This window comes from Acomys minous (assembly GCF_964271855.1).
Source record: "Acomys minous genome assembly, chromosome: 2".
NCBI lineage: Eukaryota > Metazoa > Chordata > Mammalia > Rodentia > Muridae > Acomys > Acomys minous.
In genome coordinates, this window is record NC_140484.1 from 57,484,874 (window position 1) to 57,503,654 (window position 18,781).

General features: G+C 54.8%; 1 protein-coding gene across 1 annotated transcript in view; it reads right to left on the reverse strand.

Annotated features, from left to right (window-relative positions):
- Positions 1–891: 891 nt before the first annotated feature.
- The window catches only part of MUC5AC (mucin 5AC, oligomeric mucus/gel-forming), a gene marked incomplete at its 5' end in the record, with an annotated part of 31,263 nt that continues 13,373 nt past the window's right edge, over positions 892–18,781 (reverse strand). Inside the window, 25 exons of the mRNA XM_084802827.1 lie at positions 892–1,296; positions 1,835–1,943; positions 2,043–2,100; positions 2,284–2,403; positions 2,824–2,922; positions 3,002–3,124; positions 3,661–3,698; positions 3,925–4,029; positions 4,372–4,534; positions 5,154–5,185; positions 5,327–5,427; positions 5,525–5,615; positions 6,197–6,375; positions 6,869–7,070; positions 7,260–7,443; positions 7,558–7,808; positions 8,131–8,305; positions 8,745–8,944; positions 9,372–14,159; positions 14,911–15,096; positions 15,202–15,248; positions 15,933–16,104; positions 16,357–16,485; positions 17,130–17,286; positions 17,604–17,843. Coding sequence (XP_084658953.1) covers positions 1,014–1,296; positions 1,835–1,943; positions 2,043–2,100; positions 2,284–2,403; positions 2,824–2,922; positions 3,002–3,124; positions 3,661–3,698; positions 3,925–4,029; positions 4,372–4,534; positions 5,154–5,185; positions 5,327–5,427; positions 5,525–5,615; positions 6,197–6,375; positions 6,869–7,070; positions 7,260–7,443; positions 7,558–7,808; positions 8,131–8,305; positions 8,745–8,944; positions 9,372–14,159; positions 14,911–15,096; positions 15,202–15,248; positions 15,933–16,104; positions 16,357–16,485; positions 17,130–17,286; positions 17,604–17,843 — 8,232 coding nt within the window. The 3' untranslated portion in view covers positions 892–1,013. The remainder of the gene's footprint in view (positions 1,297–1,834; positions 1,944–2,042; positions 2,101–2,283; positions 2,404–2,823; positions 2,923–3,001; positions 3,125–3,660; positions 3,699–3,924; positions 4,030–4,371; positions 4,535–5,153; positions 5,186–5,326; positions 5,428–5,524; positions 5,616–6,196; positions 6,376–6,868; positions 7,071–7,259; positions 7,444–7,557; positions 7,809–8,130; positions 8,306–8,744; positions 8,945–9,371; positions 14,160–14,910; positions 15,097–15,201; positions 15,249–15,932; positions 16,105–16,356; positions 16,486–17,129; positions 17,287–17,603; positions 17,844–18,781) is intronic.

Consider the following 18,781-nt stretch of genomic DNA (forward strand, 5'->3'; position numbering starts at 1 on the left):
ACTCATTCATTCATTCACTGGCCGCTCACTCATTTACTCACTTTCTCACTCACTAATCCGTTCACTCATTTATTCAGTCATTCATCCACCTACTTCCTAGTCCACTTACCCGTCCACGCAGTCACTCGTGCATTCGATCGCTCCCTCCCTCACTCAAGTGCTTTGTTACTAGTGCACTAATTCACCAACTCCATCGGTCACTCCCTTACCCACTCGTTCGTCAATCTCCTCAGTCTCTAGCTCATTTGCTCACTTGCACACTCATTCGCCCGCTAACTCACTTCCTCCCTTCCTCATTTACCCACTCATTTTCCAACTCATTCAATCACTTCCCCATTCACCAATCACTCACTCCCCTCCCCCCCTCCCCCCCCCCCCCCCCCCGCCATTGTCCTCTCCCAGGATGCCTCTGACTCTGAGCATCAGCCAGGCTCCTGTTAGGTTCTGTGTAGTGACTGTCACCCTTTGGGACAAATCCTCTCAGCAAATAGAGGTAGAGGACTGACTCCCCAGTGGCACTCACTGGGCTGCCAGGGCTCTTGTGAACAGCCTGAATATAAGCCCTCTGGAGTTCAGGCTTGTCAGTTCCTGTGTCTATGGACATGTTTTGTTTTGTTTAAAGAAACACACACACCATCCACAAATGCTCTGAGTATATTTATAAAACATATCGGTCATTTCCTGAGGGCGCAGAGGGTGAGGGGCACAGGTGCAGGGCTGAGGTGAGAGTGAGGCCAAGCATCTGATGCCTTCGTCCAAGGGACTGGCATTCATGGAACCCTTTGGCGATAAGGAAGTTCTTTCCAACGGAGCCCGGGACCCTCATGCTCCTAAGCGGTGGGTGAGTAGAGGCCTCTCCCACCTCCGAGAACAGTGGAGGTTGATGCCATCTTGAAAAGGGAGTGGTGGGTAGGTAGAAGGTCTGGAATTCAAGTCACGTGGACAAAAGCGCATGCCCTGCTGGCCTCGGGAGGACTTCTCGGTGGTGTGTTGGGACAGCAGTGCAGCTCAGTTTACTGGGAAGGCTCATGAGCCTCCTCGCTGGCCCTGAGTGCTGACCACTGGTCATGTTCCTTACTTTCTCTGGACTTGAACTCTGGTTCTGTGGACTCTGAGTGGCTTGTGTCACCTGGAGCATGGCACAGCTGGCCCAGGCAACCACACTTCTCAACCTGGGTATAGCTGAAGGTACGACTGGAGCCGTCATCACAGTGCAGAGTCACGTTCCTCCGCGAGGTTTGCAGCTCCTGGCAGCACTCGCACTTGTGTTCCACCGTGTTGGCCTCCAGGGAGTACCTGTGGAGAGAGCTGCTCAGCACCAGGCCTTGCAGGAAGCTGCCTGCACCTGCCACAGGCCCTGAGTCCAGCAGGCACAGTGCTAAGTTCCTGAGGTCCTTGTCACCCTGTGTTCAAGACCCTACTGGCTCACTTGCCAATTGCCCCGGGGGGCAAATGTTTCTGCCACAGCTGCCTTTGGCTACTGTCTTTCTGCCACAGCTGCCTTTGGCTACCAGGTTGTCTTAAGTCTGTAGCCGGATGCCCAGCAAGTCATTAATGAGTAATCAGGGCTGTGTCTCTGAGATACTTCCACAAACAGAAATAGTGCTTTAAAAGTAGTCAGTATACCCCCAAGTGTCTTGGAACCCTGCTGACACCACCCTGAGATTCCCGAGTTATCATAAGGGTCTCCTCTAGGAACCACACACCCTCTTTCTCATCCTCTGCCTCTGCCCTGTCCTGCTCCTGGGTCTGAGTGCACCGTATACCCCACTCCACCCCACCCCACCAACTGCATCTCTGAACACTCTCCCCTGGGGCTCCCTGAGGCTCGTACATAGAGGTGCTGTCACCGCAGTTGCCCTGGCAGTAGGAGAGGCTCACTGGACCCTCAGAGCTGCAGTTTTGTTGACGGATGATCTGCTGTCTTTCATGCACTGCGCATTCTGAGAGGACAGGAAGTGAGACAGAAGTCAGTGTCTGTTCAGTAACTTCCTGGGTGCTTAGGCTGGGGTTGACCCCTTCCTTGTCAGATCCCTACTCACTCTGCTGGGGCATGACACAGTCATAGCAGCAACCGTCTTCTCTCAGCCGAGCCTGGTCCTGTGCCAACAAACGGGCCATTGTGGGTGCCAGTGGCAACGAGGCATTGAGAAACGGAGGAACGAGACACAAGCCCAAATGCACGCACGAAGACTAGGGAGCCTCTCCACTCGAGGGGATAAACCTCCCCCTCATCTCCAGGTGAGCTGCCTCCTTAGCTGGAGCGGGGAAGCCTCAACTTACCTTCGGGCAGTTCAACTTGGGGCACTCTCTCTTCGTCGTCACAACCACGAACATATCTTGGAAGATCTCGCACTTATGAGTCACACATGGGTTTCCAGGTTCTGGCCAGGACTCACCAGGCTGAAAGGAGGCCCAGCCTCAATAGTGAGTGCCCATCCTCTGTCTCCCCACAGCCTATTAGCCTCCAGAGTGACACTGGCATAGGCCAGGTATATGTCTACCAGATTTAGCTTCCGGAGTGCCCCCAGGGTACTAGGACCTTTTTGTTCTGGAATCCCCGAGACCCTGCCTGGTCGTCCCCGAGTCTCCAGGATTTAGGCCAATCAGGGTCCAGTACCCCCAGCACCCTGTTTGCTCAGTTCACAGATGCTTTCCTTTTCATGCTTTCTGTACGTGGGCCAGGGACGTTGTAGCTCTTTGGGGGAATGTTGTGGCTTTGACCCACCCTGTGTGGAGCCTTTGCAGAGCCTGTGGTCTGCCGTTCCCTGCATCTCTCCTCCCGCTTCCTGCGGTTCACCTAGCATAGTCCCAGCTACTCACAAGGTAGAAGTACGTAGAGTTGCTGTTGGTTTTAAAAGGGCAGGTCTTCGGCACACACTGGCCACAGCACTGCCCTGGCTTGGCCTGGTACTCAAAGCCCTGCAGGAAGAATGGTGTGCTGCCTGAGTCCAGGCCATTGGCGCAGGGTGCTGAGAGCAGAGATGGGACCAGTGCTCACCTTAGCACACTGGGTGTTACAGAGCTCAGTCTCACAGTTGACCACAAAGACACCTAAAAGGGGATTGCTGGATGCCTCACACAAGCATGTTTCACATAGGCTGGAGGAGACCACGGCACCGGGCTAGAAAAGTCAGAGTTGGGCATTAGTGGGCTCGGGGGAAGAAGATTTCCCTATATGGTGACCTGCTGGTTGCCCTAGCTGCCCACCAAGCTGACCCATTCCCTAGAAGATGATCCTCGGTGTCACCTCATCATGAAGAGACCGTAATTGAGGCACTGTCACAGGGTAGAGCAGACATATAACTGTCTCTATGTCAGGTGACCCAAGAGACCACACACTGGCGTGGGGAAATTACAGATGGGGGAGGTGTGGTGCAGGCGTATCCAGTATAATTTCAGAGGGTATCAGAGCTTTTAGAACCCTGATGGCCCCAGACCTCAGGTATTGGCAGCTTCAAGGAGACGGGAGCCAACTTTAACTGCACTGCTCTGAACTATGTCCACAGAGGCTTGGGTCACTGATCTGGGCAGGAGCTCTGTGCCAGGGTCTACAGAGGCTCGAGAGCTGTCCACCTGAGCTCCAAAGGGCTGGTGAGGAGCCCAAAGTGGGAATTCAATCCCTGTAGGCTGTAAGGCCTGAGCACCAGTCGTTCCTACCTGATAGACAGTTCCGTTGATTTCGCAGCCCTTCCGACCTGTCCAAGAGATACATTGGCTGTAGCCTGGGCCTTGCAGGGCACAGCCTGACCACTGCATCAGTAATTCCTGCTGCTGGATACTAGCGCACATCAGGCTTCCTTCACGCCAAGGGCTTCCCCGCAAGCAATCACCCATCTCCGACCACCAGTGCCTTCGTCTGCTTGTCCCCCTGGGAAATTTCAGGCCCTGGTGTGTCTTACTGCAAGGGCCAGGGATACTCACTGCTGCAGTTTTGTCTCGGGCAGCAGGCTCCCTCCTCATACGTGACCATCAGGCTAGAATTCTCCGGGCAGCGCAGAGGAGGAGGACAGTAGCTAGAGTTGCAGACTGTGGGTAGAGAAAGCTGTCAGGGGCCGGGATCACTCTGGATCTGCTTCTTTTCTACTCCAAGGGACTACCCCACCACAGGATGTCATGACAACACCCAGGATCCCACAACCAGCCTCTTCAGGCTAGGCAGAGGAGTCCCCACCACACACACCTGAAGAACACATGCTAAGAGGTTGCCAGATCAGAACACAGCAAGGTCCCTATAATCAAGCAGTGTGCAGAGCCTGGGAGACCACGGCTTCTCCTCCTAGCCTCCTGAGACCATGTTGACGTGGTGCACTCATGACTCCCCAAGAGACAGTCCTACCCATGGGCATGGAGACAGTAGCAAAGGCTCACCACAGCTGAACCGGGGACAACACTGGCCAGCCTCCAGGGCTATAGGCACCGCCACCAAACCAGGCTCTGGACAGACGGGCTCTGGGCAGGACTTCCTTTGGCAGGTCAGGGTGGCGTTTTTGCAGATGCAGTCCTGGCAGTCGACGCTGATGGTACGGCCCGGCTGTGGGAGAATGATAAATGAACCTAACCAGCGAGTGAGCTGCTCAGCCCAGGGGCAGCCGCAGGGAAGCCTCATAGTCAGGTCCCAAATGTGCTGAGGGGCTGTGCAGCAAGCCTAAGAAAGAGGGCTTCAGAAGTGCAAAGCCTGAGGCACTGAAGGCCAGGCACAGAGGCCAGGAGCAGAGTTGGGAGAGGGAGATGGTGCGCAGCCTTCCCCCTACACCTCATCACATGTCTCTCCAGGATAAAAGGAGTCCCAGGAAAGAACAGGGCTGACCAGGCCTCATGAGACACCCTGCAACTTCAGAACACAGGCAGAGCAGGCCTTCCTGGATCCTGTTTAACTGCACTGCTCTGAGCTGTGTCCGCAGAGGCTTAGGTCGCTGATCTGGGCAGGAGCTCTGTGCCAGGGTCTACAGAGGCTCAGGAGCTCCTCAGCTTCTCAGCTGTCCACCTGAACTCCAAAGGGCTGGTGGGGAGCCCCAAGTGGGAATTCAATCATTGTAGGCACTCTCCCTGCCTTCCTCTGGCCTTTCTTAAACTCAGAGAGCCACACCCTTTGTTTCCAGAACGTTCTGTCTCAAGCTTTCACCCCAGAGAGCACCACCATTCATACCTACCTCCACGGGTTCCCCGTGAGGCCCCAGACACCCTGTAAAGAGAAGTCCTGTCATTTTGGGTGGCCACAGGGACAGGGGCAGGAGTAGTACCCATGTTGGCCACTGTAGTGGGATCTGGGGTCAAGCCACATCCTGCCCTTCCAAACCCACTCTCCATGTTCTTGGGGACATACACTGGCAGGAAGGCACGCAGATCAAATCATTAGTACTTAGAAGTACCATGTTGTCTGGACAGAAGCAGCCCTCTGTAGATGAGCCAGCCTCTTGAAGGATCCTGTGAGAAGCAGAAAGTAAAAAAGAATCCAGCCTAGGAGAGTCAAACACCAGACTTGGGTACCCAGAGTTCATCAGCCCTGGGAGCTGACACTTACAGGCTAGTGCTGATGTCATCATCCCTGTGACAGTAGTAAGGGTTAGATGGGCCACAAGGCTGGTATACTTTGTTATCGGGGCAGGTGAATGCTGCATGGAGAGAGAGAGAGAGCCACACCTGAGATGCCATCTCAAGGCCCCACTTCTGGGTTCCTCCAAGGCCTAGCCATTGTTGAGTGCTGACACCAGCTCAAAAGCCTTCAGCAGCTATCTGTCTACAACGTCCCATCCGCCCAGGTCAGTGGCTCTCAACCTTTCTAATGCTGCGACCCTTTAATACAGGTCCCCATGGCCACACAATTATTTCATTGCTACTTCATAACTGCAATTTTGCTACTGTTATGAATCATAATGTAAGTATCTGATATGCAGGATATCTGACATATGACCCCTCCACCTACTGGTTGAGAACCACTGGCCCTACAGAGAACATTAGGCTCTCAGCTCTGTTGCTTGTCCAAGACAGCCAGCACCCTAGGCCCCAAGTCCAAAGATACCTCAACTTGACAGTCCCTTTTCTCACAGACAAGCCCAAAGCCTTTCCCTCCAGGGAAGACTGCCCCCCCCTCACCCCGCCTGGATGTCTTTCTCCTCACTCAGGCCATCTGCCTAATGCCTCTAAATCAATCCGCACAGCAGAGGACAGGAATGTGACCCGGCTGGGCACTCACGACAGGTGTTGTTTGTCTTGCTTCTCCAGGGGATGCATACGCCACGGGCTGCACAGAGTGATGCGTAGAGCTCTAGGCCTGAGCAGACCACCTCCAAGTCCAACACGTGGCAGTAGTCAAAAATGCAGCCGTCATAAAACGGTATTGGAGAGATGACATCGTGGCAGGCCTGGAAGACTCTGTGGGTTGGGCAGAGACAGACACAGTGGTGTGTGGATCCATTCCACTCACGGCTGGGGCTTCCGGATCTGTGATGACCCCTTGGAGGTGAGGTCCTGGACTATGACTCAGCAATATGAGCCTGTCTTCCAAGCCAAGGGACATCTGCCTCTGTGTGTGCCGGGGAAGGTATCAACCAGAGCATTGCTTCCTCCAGTGCCTCTGCCCCCAGCCTTCCCCTCTTCTGAAACCCTAGGTATTGCCCAGGTGCAGGCAGAGTGACTGATGGCCATATCAGTGAGAGGAACTGGCAGAGGACTTCAGAAATTAGCCAACCTGGCCACAGCCAGCTCTGCAGGAGCATTGCAACAACAACCACTATCTGACAAAATCCCCAGAGACATTGCCCAGAGCTGCAAGAAGGCTGGTCTCATTTTTCTCAGAAGCCTTTTAAAGACCCAGTAGTTTTGGCAGATGGGGCCAGCAAAGCTACTCAGTTTCCTGGAGTCTTACTCGCTTAGGATGAGCTGACAGATTGGCGATGGTGGGCACGGGACAGGTGGCTGCTTAGGTACCACTGAAGCTGGTGTTGGGTGAGGCCCTTGGCAGAAAGGCTGGTTGGGCACCTTCCAGTGGAGGGACATCTCAGAGCAAGAGGAGGCTATTGCACCTCCAGGCAGGCGACACTCGTCCTTCTTGTCGTTGGTACAAGTGCCTACAGATGAGACAAGGGTCAGGCAGCTGGGTGGCAGAGCTGTGCCCAGAGCACTCTTGCTGAGGTTCAGAACTGGCACCTTGTCTCACAGCCACCCCGGAACAATCAGATGTGTGCATATCCTGAAGTCCCTCTAGACCCTGGGGTGGCTGCCTCTAACAACCAAACAATATACAGAGTGGAGCATACCGCATTGGCCCTCTGTGTTGTTGGCAAACAAGTTGAAAGGCACCTCCACAGAGAAGATGAGGCCTGAAAACATGACCTGGACGCCAATCTCTTGGATGGTAACATACATCTTGATGCCCACACTGGAGGTGACAATGCCATTCTGCTGGAAGCCAGGACTGACTACCTTGTTGTTGAAGAGGATCTGGATACAGAGAGCAGGAGAAAGTTTAGGATGAGGGTCCCTATGCCAGACCAAGCCTGACACAACATACCCCCCCACACACACACACACATACACATATGAGGGCATATCCACCTGGTTAGTCATGACCCCGCCAACTGGCCTGCGGGTCAGCACCACACGGTCCTGGTGGTACTCGACAATGATGGACTGTGGGCAGGAAACGTTGTCTCCCAGGTCACAAAAGTAGTTGTCAATGAGCACACGGAAGGGTCCAAACACGGGCACAATCTGTTGCACCAGCACATATGTGCAGTTATCCAGGAAAGTGTAGTAGGTGCCATCAAATGTGATGTAGTGCGGGTCGCCCCAGCCGCTGCAAACACCTGTGGGTGCCAGGTCGCTTAGAGCAGGGCCTCCATACCACCTAATGAACTAGCTCTCACCCAGCTGGCTCAACCTCTCCCCCATTGCCTGCAAGCCAGGAACTCCTGAGACTACTGTACCCTTGTGACACACATGGATGGTCCCTTCAGCCTCTGCCTGGCAGGTCCTTCATAAGACTGTGAGGACCCCTCCTCTCTTCCCACTGGGCTCTATGGCTCTGTGACTCAGTTCTGTCCACTTGGCATACCAGGTCTTTCCTGGTGTCCACACCACTCTCTTCTCTGTCACACATCCCCTTGCTGAACCCTCCTTCCCACTCACATTGGCACTGGTAGTGCTGGCAGCAACCATCCTGGTCATCCACTCTCAGGGGTGGGTAGCCATTGGCGCAAGATGGTGCCTTCACCTCTGGGCACTGGCGTGGGCTCAGAGAGATGATATTGTTGCCTTCACAGGTGGCTTGGGAACAATTCGGCATGGGCCAGGTCTCCCCTTTCTGCAGAAAAAAAGGCAGCTGTGGGTCTGAGTCCTTGGGCCATGGGGCCACCCTACAGTTCTCAGGGTTCTCTACTCTCATTCCAGCCCCTGGCCTCACTCTAGCCCTGCAAAACTACGGAACTGCCCCTCCCCTGTATGTCACCCCTTTCCATGTGCCAGTACATCCATGGGGTGTGCCATCTTCTTCTGTCACCTTCACTCTCATTGGGGGCAGTTTTAACCTCCAGCTCCAACACACAACTACCTGGCAAGAACATCCACGCCTGCAAAGCATGGACCAGCCCTGGAAAGCCATAAAAGAACCCTGCCCAACGTTCTTCCTGTGTCAACTGGGACTGGTGATCTTCATGAGAACTTAAGCTGGCATCTAATTGCAGATACACCAAGGTCTTCACAGTGGCCATGAGTGAGCAGGAGGGATGGAGGGATAGGCTTACCATTCTTGGAGGAAACACATTGCACCAATCCCGCTCTGTGACAGGGGGCAACGTAGACGTAGTGGTGGATAAGGCTGGTGTAGGGGATGGCATGGTGGATGGGCAGTTCTGACTAACCAATCGGACCACCTGGCAATCCTGACTGCACAACGCATAGTAACAATGGCCATCAAGGTCGGGCTGTCTGTAGATGATGGATCCTGCAAGATTGAGAGGTGTGTAAAGTTGGGGAGGCCCTGGGAGAAAAGTCGGCTTCCTAGGTAGTGAGGTGTCAGCCTCAAGACTGCCCACTCAGTGAAAGAAGAAGACTAGAAATGTTTGAAGGCAAGCTGGAGAGATGGCTCAGTGGTTAAGAGCTCCACCTGCTCTTCTGAGGTCCTGAGTTCAATTCCTAGCAACCACATGGTGGCTCACAACCATCTATAATGAGATTTGATGTCCTCTTCTGCAGGTAAAGCACTCATATACAATAAATAAATAAATCTTTAAAAAAGAAAGAAAGAAAGAAAGAAAGAAATGTTTGAAGGCAGCTGTGGCACCATCTGCCAAAACCAAGGACGTTCATAGAAAGAAAAAATATGAGGGAACACAGTACCTTAGAAACCCGCAGAAAGATATCTGACTTACCCAAAGGATACAACTGGCCTGACACACTGCAGAAACAAGGAGTGGTAGAGTGTACTGTAGGGCTGGACGATGAGAATGGGGACACAGATGAGGGTGTCACAACTGGAAATGAGGGCTTGTGTGGCGTTGTCACAGGAGGACTCCCATAGTTCACAGGGCAGCCTTCGGGAATGCGGCAGCACAGCACTCGCACCTCGTAGTTGAGGCACATGCCAGAGGTGCCTTGCTGGTCCTGGTTCCTGCACACGAGGCCCACGCTGGGGTCGCACTGTACCACCTGACCCAGATCTTTCACCGTCATCTCAGGGTGGTTCTCAGCCCTGCATTCCAACTGTGTGATCTCCTCTGGCCGGTGACAGATCTCCTCTCCCCTCCTCAGGATGTTGCTGTAGGTTTCCAGGTCCCCTCCATGTGGACCAGGCACCGGGAAGTCAGTGTCAAACCACTTGGTCCAGCTGCACTGTGGCTGGCAGTGGGTGGTCATTGTGGAAGAAGTCACCTCAAAGCTGGTGCTGATAGGAGAAGAGATGGTGCTGGATTTTCCCCTGGATGTCGTGTGGTCTGTCTGCACAGAGGTGGTGCTGGTGCCCCTGGTAGAAATGGTGCTGGCTGGTTGCCAGGAGGTGGTGCTGGTGCCCCTGGTAGAAATGGTGCTGGCCGGTTGATGGGAGGTGATGCTGGTGCCCCTGGTAGAAATGGTGCTGGCCGGTTGCCAGGAGGTGGTGCTGGTGCCCCTGGTAGAAATGGTACTGGCCGGTTGATGGGAGGTGGTGCTGGTGCCCCTGGTAGAAATGGTGCTGGCCGGTTGATGGAAGGTGGTGCTGGTGCCCCTGGTAGAAATGGTGCTGGCTGGTTGCCAGGAGGTGGTGCTGGTGCCCCTGGTAGAAATGGTACTGTCTGTCAGCACGATGGTTGGTTTGGTTTGAGGCATGGAAGAGCTGCTTGCTATATGCACAGACGTGGTGCCAGGCCCTGAGCTGGTGACAGTCTCACTTGGGGTGCTGGAAAGAGTGGCATGTGTGGTGGTCTGGCAGCCTTCGGGAATGCGGCAGCACAGCACTCGCACCTCGTAGTTGAGGCACATGCCAGAGGTGCCTTGCTGGTCCTGGTTCCTGCACACAAGGCCCACACTGGGGTCGCACTGTACCACCTGACCCAGATCCTTCACCGTCATCTCAGGGTGGTTCTCAGCCCTGCATTCCAACTGTGTGATCTCCTCTGGCCGGTGACAGATCTCCTCTCCCCTCCTCAGGATGTTGCTGTAGGTTTCCAGGTCCCCTCCATGTGGACCAGGCACCGGGAAGTCAGTGTCAAACCACTTGGTCCAGCTGCACTGTGGCTGGCAGTGGGTGGTCATTGTGGAAGAAGTCACCTCAAAGCTGGTGCTGATAGGAGCAGAGATGGTGCTGGATTTTCCCCTGGATGTCGTGTGGTCTGTCTGCACAGAGGTGGTGCTGGTGCCCCTGGTAGAAATGGTGCTGGCTGGTTGCCAGGAGGTGGTGCTGGTGCCCCTGGTAGAAATGGTACTGGCCGGTTGCCAGGAGGTGGTGCTGGTGCCCCTGGTAGAAATGGTGCTGGCCGGTTGATGGGAGGTGGTGCTGGTGCCCCTGGTAGAAATGGTGCTGGCCGGTTGATGGGAGGTGGTGCTGGTGCCCCTGGTAGAAATGGTACTGGCCAGTTGGTGGGAGGTGATGCTGGTGCCCCTGGTAGAAATGGTACTGGCCGGTTGGTGGGAGGTGGTGCTGGTGCCCCTGGTAGAAATGGTACTGGCCGGTTGATGGGAGGTGGTGCTGGTGCCCCTGGTAGAAATGGTACTGGCCGGTTGATGGGAGGTGGTGCTGGTGCCCCTGGTAGAAATGGTACTGGCCGGTTGATGGGAGGTGGTGCTGGTGCCCCTGGTAGAAATGGTACTGGCCGGTTGATGGGAGGTGGTGCTGGTGCCCCTGGTAGAAATGGTACTGGCCGGTTGATGGGAGGTGGTGCTGGTGCCCCTGGTAGAAATGGTGCTGGCCGGTTGATGGGAGGTGATGCTGGTGCCCCTGGTAGAAATGGTGCTGGCTGGTTGCCAGGAGGTGGTGCTGGTGCCCCTGGTAGAAATGGTACTGTCTGTCAGCACGATGGTTGGTTTGGTGTGAGGCATGGAAGAGCTGCTTGCTATATGCACAGACGTGGTGCCAGGCCCTGAGCTGGTGACAGTCTCACTTGGGGTGCTGGAAAGAGTGGCATGTGTGGTGGTCTGGCAGCCTTCGGGAATGCGGCAGCACAGCACTCGCACCTCGTAGTTGAGGCACATGCCAGAGGTGCCTTGCTGGTCCTGGTTCCTGCACACAAGGCCCACACTGGGGTCGCACTGTACCACCTGACCCAGATCCTTCACCGTCATCTCAGGGTGGTTCTCAGCCCTGCATTCCAACTGTGTGATCTCCTCTGGCCGGTGACAGATCTCCTCTCCCCTCCTCAGGATGTTGCTGTAGGTTTCCAGGTCCCCTCCATTTGGACCAGGCATCGGGAAGTCAGTGTCAAACCACTTGGTCCAGTTGCACTGTGGCTGGCAGTGGGTGGTCATTGTGGAAGAAGTCACCTCAAAGCTGGTGCTGATAGGAGCAGAGATGGTGCTGGATTTTCCCCTGGATGTCGTGTGGTCTGTCTGCACAGAGGTGGTGCTGGTGCCCCTGGTAGAAATGGTGCTGCCTGGTTGATGGAAGGTGGTGCTGGTGCCCCTGGTAGAAATGGTGCTGGCCGGTTGCCAGGAGGTGGTGCTGGTGCCCCTGGTAGAAATGGTACTGGCCGGTTGGTGGGAGGTGATGCTGGTGCCCCTGGTAGAAATGGTGCTGGCCGGTTGATGGGAGGTGGTGCTGGTGCCCCTGGTAGAAATGGTGCTGGCCGGTTGATGGGAGGTGGTGCTGGTGCCCCTGGTAGAAATGGTGCTGGCCGGTTGATGGGAGGTGGTGCTGGTGCCCCTGGTAGAAATGGTGCTGGCCGGTTGATGGGAGGTGGTGCTGGTGCCCCTGGTAGAAATGGTGCTGGCCGGTTGCCAGGATGTGGTGCTGGTGCCCCTGGTAGAAATGGTACTGTCTGTCAGCACGATGGTTGGTTTGGTTTGAGGCATGGAAGAGCTGCTTGCTATATGCACAGACGTGGTGCCAGGCCCTGAGCTGGTAACAGTCTCACTTGGGGTGCTGGAAAGAGTGGCATGTGTGGTGGTCTGGCAGCCTTCAGGAATGCGGCAGCACAGCACTCGCACCTCGTAGTTGAGGCACATGCCAGAGGTGCCTTGCTGGTCCTGGTTCCTGCACACGAGGCCCACACTGGGGTCGCACTGTACCACCTGACCCAGATCCTTCACCGTCATCTCAGGGTGGTTCTCAGCCCTGCATTCCAACTGTGTGATCTCCTCTGGCCGGTGACAGATCTTCTCTCCCCTCCTCAGGATGTTGCTGTAGGTTTCCAGGTCCCCTCCATGTGGACCAGGCACCGGGAAGTCAGTGTCAAACCACTTGGTCCAGTTGCACTGTGGCTGGCAGTGGGTGGTCCCCGGATGGGTGGTTGTGTGTGGACTGCCTGTAGTCCAGGTTTTTGTGTGTACAACTGCTGAGTGAGTATTGGTATCCTTGGTGGGAGAGGAATGCATACTTGTGGTCCAGTTGGTCTTTGTTGTCATGGTGACCCCAGGTGAGGTGGGATGTGTGGCGCACCGGTCTACTACAGTGCAGCACTCTATCCGTATCTCATAGTTGTAGCACATGGGTGGCAGCTGGTTCTTATTCAAACAGATCAATCCTTCCTCTCGGTTGCAGGTCACATCCTGCCCCAGCTCCTTCAGTGGCGTGTTGGGAAAGAACTGAGCCCTGCACTCGACGTTTCGTGGTTTCTCACAGAACTTGTACCCTTTGGATCTCAGGTTTACAAAAGTGTCAAAATCTCCACTGTTTCTGTCAGACCCAGGGTAGCTGCCATCTATCCAGTCAGTCCAACCGCAAAGCTCCTGTTTACAGGCATGGGTAGTCTCGAGGGAGACCACGGTGGTCCCCGGGGTTGAGATGGACACAGGCGATGTGGCTGAAGTTTTCTCTGGCACTGGGCTAGTGGTAGGCACAGTTGTTTTAACAGTCGTGGAGCTGACTGGGGCAGAGGTAGATGGGCCTGGAGTTGATGAAAAAGGACTAGAGGAAGAGGGCAAAGGTCCTGGGGTGGAGGTAACTGTGCTACTTGTGTGGTCAGTTGATGTGACAGGAGCTGAGGAGGTTGTGGGTCCCTTTGCAGTTGTCCTGGAGGCTATCAGGTGGGTGGTCTGGGTGGTCTGGGTGGTCTGGGTGGTCTGGGTGGGCCCACTGGAGGTTGTACAGTTGATGAGGATACAGCACTGAACTCTGATCTGGTAGTTGAGACAGAGCCCTGACACCTGATCACGGTTGTGACACATCAGCCCTACAGTTGTGCTGCACTCCACGTGCTGCCCTGCTGCCTGAAGAGGCACCTCGGGGGTCTTCTCAGCACGGCACTCCACTGCTCTCGGCACTTGGCAGATCCGGTAGCCGTGGGCACGGAGGTTCTCCAGAGTGTCAAAGTCACCACTGTCAATACCACGTCCAGGACGGCTGACATCTAGCCAAGGAGACCAGTGGCACTCCTCCTGGCAACTTGGCATGGTCATGGTGGAAGCTGGGGCAGGGGTCGTCACAGATGACATGCTGCTGGTTGTTGAGGCAGCTCTGCTTGTGGGCCCTGAGTCCACCTCACTCGGGGTAGGGCTGGGATGTGTGCTGGAAGGTTGTATTGAGGTCGTGACTGTGGACAAAGTTAACAGGCGTGAGCGATGGGGCCTTGGGGTTGTCTACCTGGTCCATGGGCACCCCCTCCTTCCTCGTGCATCAGCAGCCTTGTGGGTCTCTCCACCCTGGTCATAATAACTTTGAAATCTGAACACTAGAACCATATCAATTACTCTACCCTCTCAGAGCCTGCCTTTCAGTGAGCCGAAGCAGAGCATAATGGGTCCATAAACAGACACATGAATCTCTGCTAAAGAGAATCTACTCTGGGCCATGCCCTGATCAGAACCTACAGGCCCCTCAAAACCAGTTTGGGGGGAGGGGTACTCTGACGAACCCCCAAAGAGGGTGAGACCACAGGGATACCTAGTGATCCATGCACTATAAGGCAAGCAGGCAGCTATGAATTCTGGGGGAAAATCTCATGTTCATCCCAGGACTGGCCTAGGACCACTTGTACTTGAAGCCTCTAAGCTCCCACACTTCCTGGCGATCAGGGTAGCCCGGTAGCTACAGAAAGCAATACTATGGATACCAGGCCTGTCAGCATGAGTCAGGGATAGTGATCACTTCCTGCTGTGGGATAAAAGCAAGGTACTCCTGTCCCTGGTGCCCAGCTGCTGGGCCTCTCCTTGAGCCTCAGGGCCTGCCACCAATATCCAGAGCTAGCCATTTACCTAACGTTCGGCAAGAGAAGCAGTACCAATCAACTGGGTGAAGGACACCGCCCCCCCCCCTGCAGAAGCCACCAGTCACATCTGCCTTACCAAGCAGTGTGGAGAAGGAGAAAGTGGTCGGGGGTGTGGGAGTGGTGGGGCTGCAGATGTCAACAGTCCTCTCGATGGTACCATTGGCCCTGCAGTGTGCAGAGATGCAGCCTCCCATGCCGTCCGTCGTGTGGTAGATGACATCCCCCGGACGGAAGTGTTGCCCATTGTAGGTACAGACACAGGCTGTGGGGAAGAGATGTTTAGCCTGTCAGGGGCCTGCTAAGGCACTGGCGATGGATGACCCTGCAACCCCATCTCCAGCCCAGGGAAGAGGCTGCGGGTACTCACCAGCAGCATCAGGAAAGCAGTGCACATCGTTACCGGTCTTGCAAATGCTGTCAAGAGAAGGAGGAAGCGGGGCTGAGTGCATGGGAACTGGAGCTGTCTGCAAGAGCACCTGCTGTGCTCAGTGCTGGTGACAAAACACCCCTGTCCCAGCCCAAGCTGGAGGCTGAGGTCCCTCCCAGGTCCTAACCTTCAGCCTTTCAGGATCTGCTCCACTAAGGCCTCACTCTCTCAAACATCACCCCTGCCAATAACCAGTGGGGACAACGTGGACTTGGATGAACATCATCCCCTGGTCCCTGGGGGGACATCTTGGCTAAAGACACATCGCCTTCACATATATTAGGCCAAGGGTGTCCTCCCTTCCCAGATGAGCCTTAGGCCAAGGCATTTTTTTTTCTTCTCAGCTGAGTCCCAGGCTGAGGTTGCCCCTCCCTTCATCTGAACCCCAAGCTAAGATCGCCCTCCCTCCCAGCGCAGCCTCAAGCCAGAGGCACCTTTCCTCTCAACTGAGCCTACAGCAAGAGTTCTTCCTCCTAGCTGAAGCTCACCCCCACTGGGGTCTGGCAGGTGTGCATGCAGGGAGCCCCCAAAGGCCTGGTAGCATCGCCCTTTCTCCTCAGCTTCACCTCAGGCTGAGGGTACTTCTAGACTCCAGGCTGGCACTATGAATAACGTTGGCTTGAATTCCCCAGTGTTTTAGGGTTCTGCCTCACTCTGGCTGAGTGACTTACCAAGAGAAACAGTTCTTGTCTGAAGGTACTCTGGCACCTGGTCGGTACAACTTTCCTTTGATGCGGCAGGGAGGTGGTGGTGTAGGCGACGGGGTGACCGTACAGTTGGGTACACACTGCATCGTGCTCTCATCAAAGATGGGGGCCGTTGGTGGGCACTTGGGGTAGCAGCCTGTGGACCAAGAGACCTGAGTCCCAGAAAGAGTCTGCCCCGAGAGCCCTCTCACCCCAGGGTCCAGCCTCATCTACAACACTAGTGTTTGAGGTTGGAGCCATAAAGGCTCCTAGCGGGATCAGCAAGAGTTCATCCCAACCAAGGGTCCTCTAAGAAGACAACTCCCAGGCCTTAAATCCCAGGATAGACCCCAGTCCTGATCCTAGGAACCCAACAGATCTTGCCCCTCCCAGCCAGCCTTCAACCTACCTTCAAGACCACGAAGATCTTGTAGGCACTCTCCACTAGGGTTCTGGCAGGTGCGCATGCACGGGGCCCCACAAGGCTGGTAGTGCCACTCACACTGACCCTCTGGGTTGTAGTAGTCACAGAACAGCGCTGGAAAATGGAGAGATTTACTGGGATGATTTACTGGTCTGCTGAGCCTTTTCCGACCCCACCCTGAGAAAGGGTAGGTCAGGTAAGGGTTTCTGGCTAGTAGGAGTGTCAGAGGAACAGCCTTCAAATGGGGCTCTCCAGCGACAGCCACTACCCTAGCCACACTCCTCCCGCTCCACTTCACACGGACTGTGCATAAGAACGTGTGCTGACACCTCCATTGTAGACCGGTTTCCTCCTCCCTGCTGCTCACCCTCACTTCTGTTTCACTTTTCTCGGGAAACTATTGGTCCTTCAAAGCAGCCTGGTGAGCACACAAAGCTGGCCTCTCCTGCCTGGAACTCTAGTCCACAGCAGATAGCCTAGCCTAGCCCTGGCAGTTCCTAGCCCTTGGACCTGTTGAGTGGCCACGGTGTTTATGCATTTGGATGTGCAAAGCACCTACAACTGTGTATACACACAGAGAGAGATACAGACATTGGAGGTGCATGTGTGTATCTGTGTGTGTGTGTGTGTGTGTGTGTGTGTGTGTGTGTGTGTATGTGTGTGTGTGTGTGTGTGTGTGTGTGTGTGTGTGTGTGTGTGTGTGTGTTCTGGCCCACCTCATCCCCACCCCCACCCTGCAGCAATACAGCCCCACTCACGGCAGATATCTGGTGTCCTCCAAGACACACACACTCCCACTTCATGGCAGGCCTGGGCATAGGCAGCGACAGCAGTGCAGAAGCACTCGCAGTCGCCCCCTGAGTCGCAGGCACACGCGTCACTCACACAGGCCTCATAGTACTTGGCAGGCTCCACCTAAAAGAGACAAAAGGCTTCAAGCTCCAGAGACTCTTGCCTCCCTCCGCTCTTAGTACATACACTACCCTAATAATTTGGACCAGTGTCTACCAACATTCACGGTGATAAATGTATATAGCCACCATAGTGTCCGCAGGCTTGTCCTGATCATGGGGCTGCCTGAAGTTCCTCAGTGCATTTTCAGAATTAACAACCTCCAAGCAGCAGCCCATTCTGAGGTATGCACGTGAGTCCCAGAGTCCCAGACACCCGCACCCTTGGCTGATGGCTTCTCCATCCTAAGGTCCAGAGACTGCCCAGCCCCACTGTCTTACATGGGCATGGCAGGCGGCGAAGGTTGCACTGTTGATGATGCTACATTGTTTTTGGGCCCAGGACTTGCGGTAAGGGTTGGCAGTGCAGGGGTCCTTGGGCACCACAGCATCCGGGCATGATGGAGAGAACTTCCAGCTATTTCCAAACTCCAGCACATCTCCCACCACAGACTGGCTGCGTGTAGTGAAGTCGTTGATGGCATTGTCATCAAAGTTCCCGCACAGGCCACAGACCCTGCCCTATAGAGAAATAAAAGGTGTGGGACAGAGCCCTCTTTCTTTACACTGATATCTGATCAGCTCTGTTACCACCCAATTTCCTGAAGGATGAGCCCAGGAAGAGCAGGAAGGCACACCCCATAGTGTACATTGGTGGTGAATGGCACTTGTGCCCATCTGTGTCTGCCCTCAGACCATAACCCCTGCCCATGACATCCCAGGGGGCCTATGAGTCCCTCAGCTTGGCAACCCAAGAAACTCCTTTCTCCATTTTTCCCTGGAGGCTGTTTGTCTTTCTTCCCTCTCTATTGACCTTAGTGCCAGTTCTCAGTCACTTTGTAGGGTGAGTACAGAGCCATGGCAGTCAGCTTAAAGTCTGTCTTGGCTAGCAGTGCAAAACACTGCAGTGAGCTGAGCAGTGGCCCCGAGTTTTCTTCCCCTGTTCTAACCCTGGGCGCTGTGAGTGAGGTCTTCTTAGGAGCAGAATCTTCGGAAATGTATTCAAGTGGGATGAGGCCCCACTAAGGTAGGCTGGGTCCCTTGTCTAGTATCCTTATTAAAGAGAAAAATACAGACACAACCACACACAGGAAACCAGGCGACAGCAGACGTACAGAACAGGATAAATTAAGCTACAATCCAAAAATACCTGGAGCCCCAGAAGCAAAAGAGGCAAAAAGGAACCTCCTGAACCCCCAAAGGGACTGCAGCCCTACTGACATCACTTGGGCTTCTAGATTCCAGAAACAAAGGAGAACTGGCCACCCAGTTTGTGGTCATTTGTTACAAAACTACAAGACGCACACAGCACGGCATCTCCTCGCTGCTATTCTAAAAGTTCTTCCCGTCCATCCCCCCCTCAAACATTTACTACACTAATTTTATTGTGTGTATATGTGGCGGATGCACGTGCCACAATGCTCTTGTGGGGGACAGAAGACAACCAGAATTCAGCTCTT